The sequence below is a fragment of the Tyto alba genome, unplaced genomic scaffold, assembly GCF_018691265.1.
Source record: "Tyto alba isolate M040663 unplaced genomic scaffold, T.alba_DEE_v4.0 Super-Scaffold_40, whole genome shotgun sequence".
Classification (NCBI taxonomy): Eukaryota; Metazoa; Chordata; class Aves; order Strigiformes; family Tytonidae; genus Tyto; species Tyto alba.
The window spans coordinates 29,037,702-29,053,728 of NW_024881316.1; the positions used below are offsets into that span (position 1 = coordinate 29,037,702).

The following is a 16,027-nucleotide window of genomic DNA, read 5'->3' on the forward strand; positions in this document are numbered from 1 at the left end:
TGGTGGGTCATCTACCACCTCTCTCTGCAAGATTCCACCTAAGTGAATTGATATAGTCCCCTTAAGTCCTGCAGGATAAATCCAGGATAAATATGGACCAATTGCTAAACCTCGCCAATGTCTGGAGGCACCTCTTTGCAGGGTAAAGTTAAGACCTGTATTTGCTTATTTGTCTGCTGTTGACATAGACTATTCTTTGTCAAAAGCTCTTGAAGATACTAGGTACTTTTGCAGTTCTGTGTTCAGAAAGCACCAACACCTACAAAACACCTGAAAAGGCCTTTTTCCAGTTACTATATCTTTGCAGAGTCTCTTTCCAACACCTATTTACTACCGAGAGATGAATCAAAAGAGAAGCAGTGAATCAGTAATCTATGGACTTTAAGAGGTTGCTTGCACCAGACAGTCCAAGAACAGGAGCTTGCAAATCCTTATTTCTGAAAGAAATGTGCCAAACTTCATAAAATATGGGACAAAGAAGCTATGTGAAAAATGACCTAAGAATGACGTTCTTAAATGCTAAACTGGGCTGTAGCCCAAGGTTATTATCAGTCTCTGATGGCTCCTTCTTCTTTAAGGCAGCAATACTAGCAAAGGCTTGCTATGGGAGATTAACTTCCATAGCAAGTGGGATGCACAAATTGTCCTTTCCAGACTTGCTTTGTATATTGCACTGACATGGGTCAACCAGAGCTTGCGTGGGAAAGGCTACGTGTCAATGGTGATAAAGTTGCTCTTGTGGGGTTTTTGTGGAAGAGCCTATTCTGCATCGCAAGCATCAGTCAGCTCTACCTCCAGTTGCGTTCAAATGCTGGCCGGTGAAACAATTGTCTGAGCAGTTTAGTCCATACCAAAATGATAATTACACAACTGGAGTGCATTGGTCTCTAGTAAAAGCTCACTGTATGCAATCATTATTTCAGCTGCTTTCTTCACAAAATACATGCACAGAGAACTAGCATCATATATTGAATTCTTCCTGTGGAATCCAGTCAAACAACAACTTGTTAATAAAATTCTGGTGATAATGTTTTTTCCAAGCAGAACTTCAAACCCCTTGCCGCTTTGGACACTGGCTGTGATGAATGTGGTGCTGCCTGCAGCACACTGTAGCTTTTGACAGTGAGTAAAACCAAATATAATACTAAAGTTTGGAAAAAAATACTACCCTTCAGAAATAAACTGTCGATCTTTTCAGCCATATTCTGAAATGAAAAATATTAGAATACTGTGGAACAGCCCTAGCCTCATATATTTCAAATTTACTGATACTGAGAGCTAACAGTTATTGTGCCATCTCCTTACAAGATTCCCTGCCTAAGCTCTCAGCCAGGGGTCTAGGTATGGCCCAGGGAAGCACTGCGCTTTCAGATGTTCACAGTCTAGTATCAGCCTCGCTCACGGACAAATTAATTCCCTAATGGGATTCTAGCTTTACAATAATAGTACCTTAATGGAGACAACAGAATAAAAGTATACTTTTTCAAAAAAAACATTAACTTTCAGAGTGGTAGTTTTATTTGTATGCATTCAATAGCGCACAGGTTCTTTCACAGGGATATAAACATAGCAACTTAGAAATGTCCATACCAGATCCAACCAGTATTCCATTTCAAAGGATTCAGATGCAAGAAACTTCACAGGAGGCAATGACAGGACAACCTGCTCCCAGAAGAAAGTTTCTGCCTAATCCTCATCGATGCAATGTTTGGCCAATTTCACAAAACAGGAGGGCTTATATCCCTTAGAAAAGTAATATACATAATATATTTGAACAATTTATATTTCTTATAGATTTCTGTAAAGTAATATTTACAATATATTGCAAAGATTACAGTCTCTATCTGATGCCTTTATTGCAAATACTTGCTTCCAGGACATAAAAGACAGACTTTGTACCTTTTGCCAGTTACACTACAGCCACAGACATTGCCCCTTGTCACAGCACTGGAGCACCTTGAAACACTTGGGTGTAAATAGAAGTTAGCAACTGCTCACTTGCACTCCATTTGAGTATTTTAGTTTGCACAGTTCTAGTCAAATTAAATAATTCAATTTATTATTTGCTTTTTCCCTCAGCCCCAGTTTTAGTTTTCCCAAAAGACTGTAAACCCAACTCCATTGCTAAAATTTCTGTTCATACCACCATGGCCCGCTTTACCGCAGTTTATTTCTACAGCTGAAAAATCCCACCCCTTCTAAAGCATGTCTTTAATAATCAAATAGTTAAAAAAAAAAAAAAATCTCAAGAATTATTTTGGGAAAAAGATAGGTAGTGACTAACATTAGCAAGTTTTTCTCATTTTGAGGGACATGACTGAAAGACCCAGCAGAAGTAATTAAAAACCTTTACTTGTAACAGTAACAGGAGCTGAGTGAAGCCCAGAGTTCCCACTCCTTGGAAAAATCACTGGATTACCCATTCCCAAGATGTATGGAGAAAGAAGGATTGTCATCTACTGTTGTTTTGGCATACCAGGAAAGGTAGGTTATTAGCATACCCAGAAGCTATTATTAAATAAAGACAATCTATAGCTTATCAGGGAAAGATCTTGGATAGATTCACATTGTCTCTGAAGTAAATGATACTTGGGGTTCCTATCAGTTTGAACAAAGCCAGGGAAATTTTGCCATGTATCAGTCTGGAAAGTCACCACAACCCCACTGAACTGTTCATAAAGACAAAAAGAGGGATTAAAAAAATATTCAGAACGGAGCCAGTTCTGACTTCACTCAGATCTGCCATAAAACCTTCATCAATTTTGAGAAAGGCTGCTGTTCAGTACTTACAAGCAAATTAAACATATTCCTTCCTAACACTGAAAACTCATGACCAATGCATCTTTCACCTTAACTTTTGAGCACTGCTCAACTAAAAGAGCAAAAACAAACAGAAGGTTGAAAATGAAACCAAAAATTTCCTTGGAAATAAAACAAAATAAATCTCTTCTCCTGTGGCAGGGCACTGATTTGTAATGCAAAAGACTTTTCCTGCACTCTGAGCTGTCTAGAGTCATACATGTTTTCAAAGAAAAGCAGGCCTTAGCTTGGACAAATGCATATAAACATTTATGTAGTACAGCACCTTGCAAGGTGAGCCTGAAAAGAGCAGATATGTCAGGTTGTGTTCCTGACTAATAAACCTAGACTGCGTCCCTTAAAAAACCTGCACCCTAAGTGCATAAATCTTATATTAGCAGCATCTTGTGCTGGAGTTTTCTTAGAATCATCCTTTAATAATTATGTAACAAATATACATGGAAATTTCATTATTTAGCAAAAAAATCCCCATGTACTACCCTCTCTCTTAAATTTGCAGAAGCTCACTGGTACAAACTATTTAGTTTTCTTCCAAGGGGGAAGTAGGTTCAACAATTATTTTATCTGGAATTGTTATCCATCTATCTCAACAACTTCAGACATGTAGACCTTAGTACGTAACACTAGAAAATGAAGACAAATGCCCTGCATTCCCAAACCGTTGCTGTAATTGAGAACTAACCATCCAGGGACCGACACGCACATTTAAAACATATGGAAGTGCAATCTGGATGATCTTGCTGTGAATTTAACTGACGTTAACTAAACCGCTTGATGAGCACAAGGACAATTCTTCCAGTGTGCAGCGCTGGCGTAGGTTAAAATGGGCAACTGTTTCTCCTACCACCAATGTTTTACTGAATCCTTGATGCTCACCCTCGCCCTTTCCGCTCCTCCAGATGTATTTACTGAGAGTAGCAAACACTTGAAAAACACAGCTCGAGTGCTCACTTGAGCTCGGCATCCGCCTGTCTGTGCCCACAGCTGTTTTGGGCGCGGAGAGGCAGCGGGGCGAGCTGCCACGGCGCGGGCAGCAGGAATTCAGAGAATGAAAGCTGGTGTTTCTGGACTCCTCACACTGCAGGTCTTGCAGCCAGGTAAGCCAGACACCAGGACACCACATCCATGGCAACACAAAGTAAAATTTTAACCTCTGCAGGACCCCCAGGTCAAGTCACCGTCAGGCCGGCGGGGCAGCTATCACACACGGGCGCTGGTGCAGCTGAAAGGGGAATGGGCTTTCACTTTGACTGGGGGATATTTTTGCATTTTTTTGTGGTTTGCAATGTCCACAAGAAAATGCTTTGGTGCAAGACATTTTCTAGCAAGCAATGACGTATTGAGCTAAGTGTTTGAGGCACAGCCAGCAAATTCCATGAGTTATTGTAGAGGCCTCATTCACTACACTGATGATTCAAAGTACTTTTTATCAGCTTTTAAAACACATTCAGCTCGGCCAGTCCAAACGTAGCATTTTATTGATGATATTGAGTAAGGCGCTGTCTACACTGGGGGTCTCACCCCATCAGGACATCTACCTGGCACAGCTGTGCCCTAACATGCCTTCTTGACTTGCAGCATGGGGATACCATCCTGCACATCCCAAGCACAGCCCTATTCCAGACCCACGCTAGGGAAGTGTGGCCTTACACAGCCTGGGGTGCAATTTCCCAATGTGATTCTCTAAGCTCACTGCTCACTCACAGTGCATAAAATTAACACTGCTAAACCGCAAGCTGCCAAACCTTGCAATGTTTGCAATGTCAGAGTCAGAGACACGTTGCAAACAAAGCGAAGGAGCCTACCTACATGTGAATTGTACCACTGTGCAGTGAGGCAGTCACAGTGCAAAATCCTCCCTCATTTTTGACTACCTGTTTCTTGGAACCATGCTCCTGAAAACCCTTTGGGCAGGGTTTTAAAGTAGCTCCCCACTGGCTGAGCAAGCTGTGTGACAGAGCAAACTAGATGGATACAAGGTACTCCAATTTGGCTTGAATACTCTCAGAGAAAGAGAGGCCTGGCAGGGATTTAGCTTGCAACGTGTTCATCAAGTATGCCAGATAAAGCTGCCACAGTCCTCAACAGGCAAGCAAATAATGTCTAATCATGTCAGGATGAGCCCTGGTCAAACAGCCCTGGTAAGACAAAGCCTTTCAACATCCAGGTGGAGCCTGTCTGCCTGCAAGGAAACGCCTGACCCAGAGGTCATTGCCACTTCATTCCCACTTTCTCCCACCCCATCCCTGTCAACAAATTCATTGCTGGAGAGAGACGGGTGAACAACACAGACCTTCTGTCACAGCCTGGAATGGCATCCTGGGGCAGTGAGCTGATGTTGAATATTATCGTGGATGGCAGCTGCTGTCACGCTTTGCTTTTCCAGGAGCTTTCATTTCCCGCTGCCTTGCTGGGGCACAGTTCACAATCTCCACTTGCCATCGTGCTCTTGGATGTTCCTGCGTTTGTGACAAGAGTGCGGCTGCCAGGGGATGAGGGTGAGGGTAGGAGGCAAGAATTAAAATACTAAACTTGGACAGAGTAGTCATGATCCAGATGAGGGAAGAGTCTCCTCCTGTGTCTGGTGTTGTTCAACTTCCAAGTCAAGGATTCTGAAGAGGAAAAAAATGTGTCATTTATTACTTATGACATCAGACAAGCATGAGGTGATATTCTGAAGCTTTTATTCAGCTCTTTATGGCTACTGCCAACATAGTAAATTCCCCTCCCAGGAGATTTCCACTTGAATAATGAACATCCACTTAAGAATGGTGCTGAAACTCAAGGCTGAGTAATCTTGATTCAGCCCAGAAAAGAGGACGCAGAGTGATCCCCCTTCTTAGAGTCACACAGAACCGACAGTGAGAGGAGCTGAACTGCAGAGGTGAATCCAGGCAATGTCCCACTGAGAAGCAGCAATGCCCATCTCGCTGAGGACCTCTGTTTTCTGAAGGTCACAACCCACACTCAGACTCTGCAATCATCACTCTGATGAAATGGGTTAGGGAACCTGATCTTTTAAATAGCTGTTTTATTCACATGGTGCCTCACCAGGTCCCAAAGAGCTCATGAAAAATTAAACAGAGAACATAAAATATGAATGGGATGATCACCAGCCCACAAAAGCCCTGCAGTTCTTGAAAGGTGTTTTACACATAATGAATGCTGGATTTTAGAAAACAGGTTTCTGCCTCTTCTTCCAAAGAAGGTGCAATAATTTTCAAGCCTCTGTGTAAAATGAGGAACCTTCAAGGATGTGCCTGGGAGTGCCAGGGAGAGCATATCACTCCCCGGTGCAGCACAGGATTCCACTGCCATTGATAACCAATAAGCAAACTAAACAGAGCCAAATACATGGATATAGTGAAAGCACATAGATATCTAACTGGATGCTGCATTGTTAGAGGAAGTGTAGGACTGAAAGAAAAGATGAACATTTTATCAGAACTACAGGACTCATCTTGCAATCACGGGGTGATAACAACTCTCAGTTTAAATTCTGCCCAGTAAGTGTAATATTTAACTTATGGTAGCTCTTGATGACTCTTGTCCTTTACTCTGGGTGCTGTGTACAGGTATTTTTAGCTGACCTTTCTGAACTTTCTGGTTCTGTGGCCTAAATGGTAAGTACATTCTCAGTTTTCAGAAACTACCCTGGAAGCAATCATAGCCCTAGTGCTGAGGTCCATCAGCTGAGAGTCAGCCCTGGTATGCTTAAAATTGGGTTTATAATATGAACCCTATGGATGAGTGTTTCTTAGGCTGACAAAAATTTTGGTGCCAAAGGAAATTTCAATCCCTTGTTCTACATATTAAAATTATTGCAGGATGACCAGAGACTTGAATAACCTTGCTGTTTACTTCATGGAGGTCTTTCCACCACCCTGTTAGGCTACGTGCTACGAACTGTCATTTTGTCTAAGATGTTAACAAAAAAGCCACTGACCAAGCCCGTGAGGTGACACTGTCTCAGCCTCTGGAAAAGAGCCTCCCCTCTCCTGCCCTTGTCTTTGCCCTGGTGATGCAGCTACTCTGCAGACTGGATGCTCCCTGGGGTGGTCACCAGCATCCCCTGGCTCAGCTGCAGTGCTGGACACACTTAGTACCCTGAAAATGGGTGGGCAAAGGTCCAACTGCTCCCTTCTGAGCAGGCTCTGCGGTGATGACTGCGGTTCTAGCCCTGGACCCTACAGCTGGCAAGGGCATTCAGAAGCAAACAGACTTTTATTTTGTTTTCCTTGAGGGAAATGTGGTTGCTTTTGTTACATGGCTCCTGCTTGGGGTGAAATCCGCCCTCCATCCTCTGCATTTAGCAAGGCCGGCAGCTGCAACAAGCTTCACAAACTGCCACCTGCATCGTTTTGGTCTCTGGATATCCCTGGCCTTTTATCACAGAAGGATGAGCAAGGAGAAATTATTAGGGCCCTTTCTTCCCTCTAAGGTAATTTGGGAAAGGTTCTATCACATAACAACACTTCTTTAAGTTGTCAGCCAGATACCTGACAACTGTTCTTATCTACAGGGGCTTTAAATGTTTGTGTGAAAATGGCTCTCTCTCTCCCTTCATCCTCCCTCAACTTGCAGGAACGAAATAGGCTTTTGAGAAAAATTTAAATTTTAGAAGTGATCCAAATTTCACATACTTAAAACCAATTTCAAGTAATTAAATGGATTTTTGCATTATAGACTAAAGGAACTGTAAGTAAATGGATTTTTGCATTTTATTGTCTAAAGGAATCGGGAGTGACAGCCCCACATCCACGGAGGGAAGAGGCTCAAGCACTACATTTCTCCACATTGATAAGGCCCACATGCTCTATCAACAGTTGTATCTACACTAAATGATGTTCTTCTCATGCACCAATTACGAACTGTCAGAAAATATACATGTAATCCTTCGTATCAAGACCTACTCATGCAATTTTTAAATACCACACTGTAAGCTGCAGTACTTATCCTGAGGGCTTCATGTATTGGAAGGAGAAAAAGCTGTTATTTACTAGATCATCAATACCAAAGGCTCCATGAATACAGTCCTTTTTCAGGAGGCCAGATGCAAAATAAACACCACTTTTATTAAAACCAGGATATCGGCTTTTGCCAGGGCTAAATTTGTTCGGCTTCTGTCTGTGAAGTAATTGATTTCCAAGCCTAGATGCCACACATTTGTATTTGTTACCTTTAGTTTAAAAACAGTGAAGTGCCCCTCTAACCAAGGCAAATCACACAAATGATTTTCAGCTACCAGTGCCAAACCGCACGGAAAACCCACTGCAGAGGAACTAAATCCACTACAGTCAAACAGGACAGAAAGCTTAAAGCCTGTGAAGAGCTAGGGGGTCACCTGGAGCAAAATTTATGGTCCCAAGAGAAAGCTGTGGGGGAAATAAGACTGCTAGCAGAAACACTGACTTGACTCTGCTTTCCTGAGACTTGAGAGTGCCTATGTAGAAGGGGAAGGGAAAGAGAGGGATGGAGAGTAAGGAGGAAAATATTGTAGCAGTACAGTATAAATACAGTGTACTCCTAATTAGTAATTGTTTCAGCACAGTCTGTTTTCTAAGCAACTGTAATTAAGGGTTGAATACTTTTCTAAGGTTTTTTATAGCATTTAATATAGCCGAAATTAGAGAAAACAAGCCATTTACAAAGCAGGAATCCACAAAGGACAGACATCCCTCACAGACACAGACTGTCTAATTTCATGTGTGGAGGGGTGTGATCTATTCTGGCAAGCTGCAGACATTTGTTTGTATTTTGGTTTTTGTAACTACACGGGTTTCTGCTTTGCTAAAAGGCCATACTGGAACACCTAGTATACAAAATAGGTTTTCCTTCAGCCCTTCCTGAAAAGACTAAAATAAACGGAGAAAAGCCAACAGCCCGCTAAAGAGGAAAGAGAAATATATAAATCGACAAGGCGAGGCTTTGCACACACCTTGAGTTCCCCAGGCTGCAATGCACGCTGAAAGAAGCCATCATGCCAGTTCCTGGATCACCTTGTTAGTCTCCCTGGCTTTCTTACACGTGTACAACCATTTGATTATCCGAGCGTTGCGCTCGATCACAGAGGTGCTGCTCGGGACCTGCTCTGTGAGTTCATCCTCCAGCAGCCCCTCGTCCCCGCTGTGCCTCGTGAAGTCGCTCTCGGACGTTGCCACGCTGATGCTGCGGATCTTGAAGGAGACGTTGTCGGACACCACGGAGAAGTTCTCTCTCCCGAGATCCTCAATGACCTCCTGCTCCAGGCCACAGTACTTGAAAAATGTATCAAACTCGGAGAAGGACTTGGAGTAGCGGGAGCTTATGTCCGACTGGGAGCGATGGAGACCTCTCCTCTTCACCTCCTTAACCTCCTCAGGAAGTATACTCAGTTTTGAGGGTCTCTCATGCTCTTTCGTACACACCCCTGGGGCTTTGGTGCTCACAGCGACTGTGTGCCCTGCTCCATGGTTGCTCGGCTCATGGTCACCGTCTTTTGCTGCGAGAGGCTCTTTGCCCTCGGTGGCTGCGGTCTCCTCCATGACTCTGGGCATCTCAGGAGAAGCCAAGTGCTTCTCCTTTACCGACCCTTGGAAGATCCTCCTCACCAAGCTCCCCCGTGAGCTGTCCTGGCTCTGACCTCTCCCAAACTCACATTTCTGGCGGTAAATCACCAAGGAGTCCGGCCGCATCTGCCTCTTGGGGGTGCTGCGCCTGGCTATGGGGGGGCCGTGCTGCAGGGGGGCACGGCAGGAGTACACCGCCTTGGCCAGCTCCAGGGGCTTCGCGCCCGTCCCTCTGGCAAAGTCCCTGCTGATGGCTTTGCTATCCACCGAACAGGTCTCGCTGCTGCTCTCGGAGGCTGAGCTGAGGACGATGACGGGTTCCTGCTTGGTGCTGATCACCTGCTGGCTTTTCACGTACTTGGCCTTATCGGCCGCCAGCCTCTCCACAGCACTTTTCCTGCCAGGGGTGCCTGCCTCCATCTGCCTGCGGAGGTACTCGGGCCCCTTGTTGAGGAGTCGCAGGGTGAGGGAGGAGTGGAGGTCGGAGATGGCGTGCATTCTCACGGGCCGGCGGAGTTCAGTTGGCATAGCAGTTGCAGGGATCCTGCTTCCAGTCCTGGGGGGGAAGGAAGGAAGGAAAAAAAAAAAAAAAAAAAGAGGGGAAAACAAAACAAAACAAAAAAAAACCAAAACAAGACAAAACAAAACAAAACAAGACAAAACAAAACAAAACAAAAAGGAGAAAAAAAGAAAGGTGAAAAGTAAAAAAAAAAAAAAAAAAAAAAAACAACAAAAAACCGATAAAAGTAAGAAAAAGAAAAAAAAAGAAGAAGCGGGAGGGGAGCGCCCGGCGGCGGCGGCGGCGACAGCCGAGGGCCGAGCTCCCGCCGCGCGCGCGCGCACCCGCCGCTGCCGTCGGGGCGCCGCGTGTGCCCGTGCTGCCACGGCCGCCCCGCGCGCGCGCCCGCCCGCCCGCCCTCCCCGCGCCGCCCGGCGACAGCCAATCCCGCGCCGCCGCGCGCCGGGCCCGTCACGGCAGGCAGCTCGCGCGCGGCCCCGCCGGGCTGTGGCGGGGGGGGGGGGGGGGGGGGGGGGGGGGGGGGGGCGGGCAGGGCTTTGCAGGGGTCGGGGCAACACCTCCCGCCTCCCCCTCAGCAGCCTCGGCAGCCCCGCGGGGGCGTTGGGTCGTGGGCCCCCGCTGCGCCGCGGCGTGGGGTGGGGTGGGGGGGGCATAAATCTGTATTGCGGGTTATAAATCTTTGCCCTGCAGAAACACAGGGCAGAATTCCCGCCCTGGGGGGTGGCAGTTCTGAGCGGGCAGGACGGGGCCGCTGGCCGTCATTTAAACACCTGAAAGTTAGACACGCAAGTCACAGGTAAATCACCTGGGGCAGTCTGCGCGTCCAACTGTTACTTGTGTGATCCCATGCGAGATGCACCCACCTCCTCTGTGGTCACTAATAGCTGAATTACAGATAACTTTTCTCCTTGCACAGAAAACAAAAGCAAGTTTGTACCTGCAAGGTTTTTTTCACGCATAGTTTCTTGGTTAGTTGGTTTTTAATTTGTCTATTACTTCTGTAGGATTATAATATCAGAATGCTTTTGTGGTGATTGACTCATACTCCCATCTTTACAGTCACTAAACTATGGCAAACAATTCCGTTTACAAAGGGAGAGATGGGCTACATGCCTCCCTGTCCTTGCTACAAAGTTTGAGGGTGCACCCCTTTGCCTCCAGGGACCATTTGCTCATAGCTGTGTGGCTGGAGGAAAAACACGAGGCATCGTTAGTGCCAAGAAAGCGTAAGTCCGATGGTGGGTACATGTCCCCTCTGCACCCCCTGGGAGCAGGCGGGGGGGGCCTGGACACCTCTGGTGCATGGAGCTGCTTTGCTCTGCAGTAACAACAGCTTTTGTGCTTACATCCCCCACCAGGAGTGGGACTACTCAAACAGAGCCCTGCTACAGTGGCTGCAGCCAGACACCGTGTCATCACCAAAGGGTCGAGCCACGCGAGTGGCACCAACGTTCTCCTCATTCAGGTGTAAGAGAGTACAAAGCACCGAAGTGTGACCTGAGCAGCTGGGTTTTCAGTGGAGCTGCACTCCTCTGGGAACATGCCTGCCTTCTGTGGGGAAATTTCCACGGTTACTGTGTGCTACCAGAACCATGCTATGGTTCACAGAATCATAGAATCGTAGAATGGTTTGGGTTGGAAGGGACATTTAAAGGTCATCTAGTCCAACCCCCCTGCCATGGGCAGGGACATCTTCAGCTAGATCAGTTTGCTCAGAGCCCTGTCCAACCTGGCTTTGAAAGTTTCCAGGGATGGAGTATCTACAACCTCTCTGGGCGACCTGTTCCAGTGTTTCACCACCCTCATCGTAAAAAAATTCTTCCTTATATCTAGCCTGAATCTACACTCTTTTAGTTTAAAACCATTGGGTTTTAATAGCCTTGGGTTATTGCCCAAGGGACCATGAATGACATGGTCCATCTTCCTGAATGGATCGCAGGGCACTGTATGCTCATTTTTGAGTGTTATGAGTGTGGAGTGATTTTGTCTTTGCCCTCAATGCAAAGCAGAGTCTCCAGTCATGCTGAAAGTATTGGCCACATTTCAGCCTAAAGCCCTGGACAAGCCCAACAGACTTGGGTGAGGGATTCTCCCTGTGACAAGGGAAGGGTTAAGAGAAAACTTGGGGTAAGACTTTGGGCTAGCTCTTCTGTGAAGAACTGCTTACAGAACCACAGAACAGAAATATTTTCTTGACAGCATTGTTCTACTGCTGGTTTTCCCTCTAATTTTATATCCTCTTAGTTCCTAGGCACGTAGGTCTGAACTCCAGAAGCCCCTTAGCACATACATCTGCCTGTTCGCAGCGAGGATCCCAGGCAGGATGCTTGCCTGAATCAGGACTGAAACTTGTGGCATACTTTGAGATCCCTTAGGGTGAAATTCTTGTGGATACGCAGAATGGGCATGTTTTTTGAGAAAGAACTTTTTTTCCTCTACAGATACAGTAGAGCTGGTTCACATAACAGCTTACTTAAAAATGAATGTCGTCAAAAACTGAGAGATACTCATAAAAGTATAAGCACAGTTAATTACCAGGGAGTCCTTCCCTGATAAAGCAGCTCGTACATGGATGTGTAAGAGTGTAGTTAATATCATTACATATTTAAATGTTTCATGGAAGGCTGGGCTTATAGAGAAGGCTAATTTCTTCTGGCAATGAATCTTGACAATAAGCCAATAGATGTGATGAATTTAGTAATGAGATTAAGGTTTCATTCCTATTCCTATATTGACAAATTTGTCTTATTTTTTTCCTTCAGCTTTTTCCTTGGAGTTTTCTGACACGGTATAATGTAACAACATATATTCACATTGCTTCATGCATTTTAATTTGTGTTTGTTCCAATTTCTTGTACCTTTTATCTCTGAGCTTTAAGAACTACCAAAAAATCTCATATGTGGTTTGTCTGCACTCATTTAAAATAATGAGAGGAATGAGGATGCATGAGTATCAGTAAGAGTGCTCTTACTAAGCAACTCCATTTCTTTACCAAAGCTATTTACTCACTCCTTGCCACATGCAAAATTCACTAGCAAGAGCAGATATTATATAGTTTTGTCACTGGACAATAGCTTTCTGTTTAGAGTTGATATACAAAATCAATTGAAAAATTTGTTTTGGATGAAAAAAAAAAAGTTTTTTAAACATAAAAGAATTTGAGACATTTTCCTTTCACTTAAAATTTCCTAGGTTTTGCAGGCATACCTGAAAGACAAACCTGGACACTTCTGATGGAACATTCTTAATTTTCAACCGATTTCCCCCCCCTCTCACTGACAAAGGAAAATGAGAGTTTTGATTTCCCACAAAGTGCATGTCACAAGAAATTTCTCTTGAAAAATCACAACATCTCTTTTCAGCTGACTTTCTTGATATGTGAGATGCTTCTTTCTACAAATCTTGGGTAATGACAACGACATTTAAAGCGGGATAAGAGTCTTCCCAGGGTCAGAAAATGTGAGCAAGAAAATTTTTCAACTTTGTCTCCCCTTTGGTAAGGTACATTAATATAGCAGCTGCACAGTTATGTGATATTTTAAGTATATTTAGGTCATGTATTTAAGAACTTAAATACATCTAAGTTTAAAATATGTTTATGTTATTTGAAATATTTATATATCTTGAAATTAGCTCTTGTATTTATGGATACACTCTTACAATGTTCAAAGAAGACAGAGCCATTACATTTCTTCTTTCTGGAAAGCAGAGTGAGATATAGGGTATTATGAGAGCCCAAAGAAAACCAACTTTGCCCCTGGTTCAGTACAGGCTTGCAGAGAATAAAATGGAAATAAAAATGGGCACAGCAGCACCCATCGTCAGCCTGTCAGCTGGCATCAGTCTCTCTCTGGCATCGATGTATTAGGCAAGGGTAAGAGAAGCAAAGCCTGTACACACTAAGCCCTAGCTGACACTGTGAGTTTTCCCACAGGAGGGGAGTTTTACAAAACACTTCTGAGTCAGCTGGCATTTAAAGTTATCGCTAAACACAGAGCAGTTGAATTTTATGTGGGGTAAGACAAACCACTTCTCACTCTGTATTAATAAGAGATGTGTCTGGGGCACATTTTCCTGCTGCTGGAGACTGGAGAGCCAGTAAATGAGAGCTGCTGCAACATGACTGCAGGTAAGAGGTATAACATGTGCAAAGCTTAGGCCATTGCTGTCTACTGCTCCCACCCCATTCCCAGTGTCAGTGACACTCCTTTGATTTCTAGTGATCAAAGGGCAAAAATGAAGCAGTGGCAGTGGGAGGTAAAAGGCAAGGGGAAGAAAGGAGAAGGGGGAGCTCAAGCCCTAACAGAAATGGAATGCTTCCATTTTGGAGACCCTCGACACAGCTGTGTCCAGGACTGAGGTCTCTCCCCATAGCAGCTCTCAGAGCTGGGCTCAGGTGTTACCTGAAAAGCAGGAGCAGGCCGGATCAGAGGGTGGTTTGCTCCCACTGTGACATACTATGTGGTGCCACTGGGTGTCCTGTTTGCTGCGTTCGGGCATCCACAAAGTAGAAATGAACAGTTGGGAACCAGCTGTCTCCAGTGGGGAAATTTCAGGCCTTTTGGCATGAAATCAGTGAGGGTCATGACCCACCCTCAGATTCATACAATAGAAGATACATGCATGCCTGCACATCTTCAGACAGAATTTTAAGAGTCAGGACTTCAGCACTGTACAGCAAATTTTTCAGTGGAGTCAGACCCATGTCACTTCTGTGTCTCTTTTTAGCCTTTCCCACCACTGCCAGATTGCTTAGCATCCTTTCCCATCACCGTAATTCTGGGTTGTTTGCTTCGTTAAGCAACTTAGCATCTTAGTCAGAAAACACCTTCCTCCTAAAATCAATCCAACTTGTTCACAGTTGTCATTAGTGGTCTTTAATTTTTTAGCAGAATTATTTTGGAAACCCCATGTGTTCCACTTTCCAGACTGAAGAACCATCATGGATCTGAGCAGGACTGTGTAATTTACATGACAGTGATTCATGTCAATGTATGGGGAGCCTTATTAGAACAAAGAGCAGAAGAAATGTGATGGGATAGTATAATGAGAGCAAGAGATGAAAGGGAGGACAAATGCAACATGCATTACACCAGGCAGTGCCAATGGGGAAGGTGCAACTCATGGCACACTCCCTTCCCATCTTATGCCCTTTTGTCCCTGCTGTACCTCTGAGCCTACACTAACTCCTTTTTTCATGCACCTCTGACATGCTTAACACATGTAAAAATAAAAAAAAAATCCAACCCAAGTTTGGTACCTAATGTATTTAAGTATGTGTTAAAACTTTGAGATTTAATATTTTGATTTAAAAAGACTGATCTATTTAATGTGTTGTCTGAGGGATCAAATGCATTGAAGAATGTATAAAAGGATGGGGAAGAGCCAGAATTTTCACAGTAAAATACAGCTACAACGCTGCAGAGGAAATGATTGAGTTAACTCCCAGAATGACTTTGCTTGATCCAGAAAGGAATCCTTTGAATTTTGAATTGAAATCCTTTATGAATGAATGTATGTTACATGTGTTAAAATAAACTTTGCAATGAGTAAAAGGTTCTTACTGTTGCTTTTGTCATGTATAAGTTGGATAAATGTTCCCACAGTCTTCCCCTGTAACCACCGTCATAGCTTGCAGTTGTAAAACTGCATCTCTCACTGGTTGCAAAACCCTTTACAAACCAACTGAGCTCATACACAGTCACTGCACCCAATGCAGAGATGGGTCAGGGTGCTTCTTTAAGTACTTCATGTGTTTACAGGCAGCATTCACACAATCCCTCTCACTCATGAGCATATTTATCCAGACAGTTCTCCTCTGGGGAAGTACCGTTAGCCTAGGCTCATATATAGCTAGCTTTGGTCATGGAAAAACCCTTCCACCTAATCTAAAGCTAAAACCCGTAAAGGGTTTAAAGCCATACAGATCCCTGTTGTTTTAGGGAACTTCCAGCATCTGTGTGTCACTGGGATCCTCAAAACTCTCTCTGATGTCTCCTTGCCCTGCAAAAACAATGACTAAAACAATCAGTGCAAAGATTTTGCTGTTGTGGTGTCTACGCATGGGCACAAACACCATCATACATTTACTGTGGTCAAGAAGCTGGGAGACTTAGCGCATGCTTACATCTCATGAAT

The 16,027-nt window shown here is 44.4% G+C and overlaps 1 protein-coding gene across 1 annotated transcript; it reads right to left on the reverse strand.

The window, feature by feature from the left end:
- Positions 1–1,495: 1,495 nt before the first annotated feature.
- FAM110C (family with sequence similarity 110 member C) lies at positions 1,496–9,961 on the reverse strand. The gene is made up of 2 exons (XM_009971487.3): positions 8,759–9,961; positions 1,496–5,432 (listed from the first exon to the last, which is right to left on the reverse strand). Exon 1 carries the CDS (start codon positions 9,894–9,896, stop codon positions 8,799–8,801), a length of 1,098 nt encoding a protein of 365 aa, XP_009969789.2. The 5' UTR covers positions 9,897–9,961; the 3' UTR covers positions 1,496–5,432; positions 8,759–8,798.
- Positions 9,962–16,027: the final 6,066 nt, after the last annotated feature.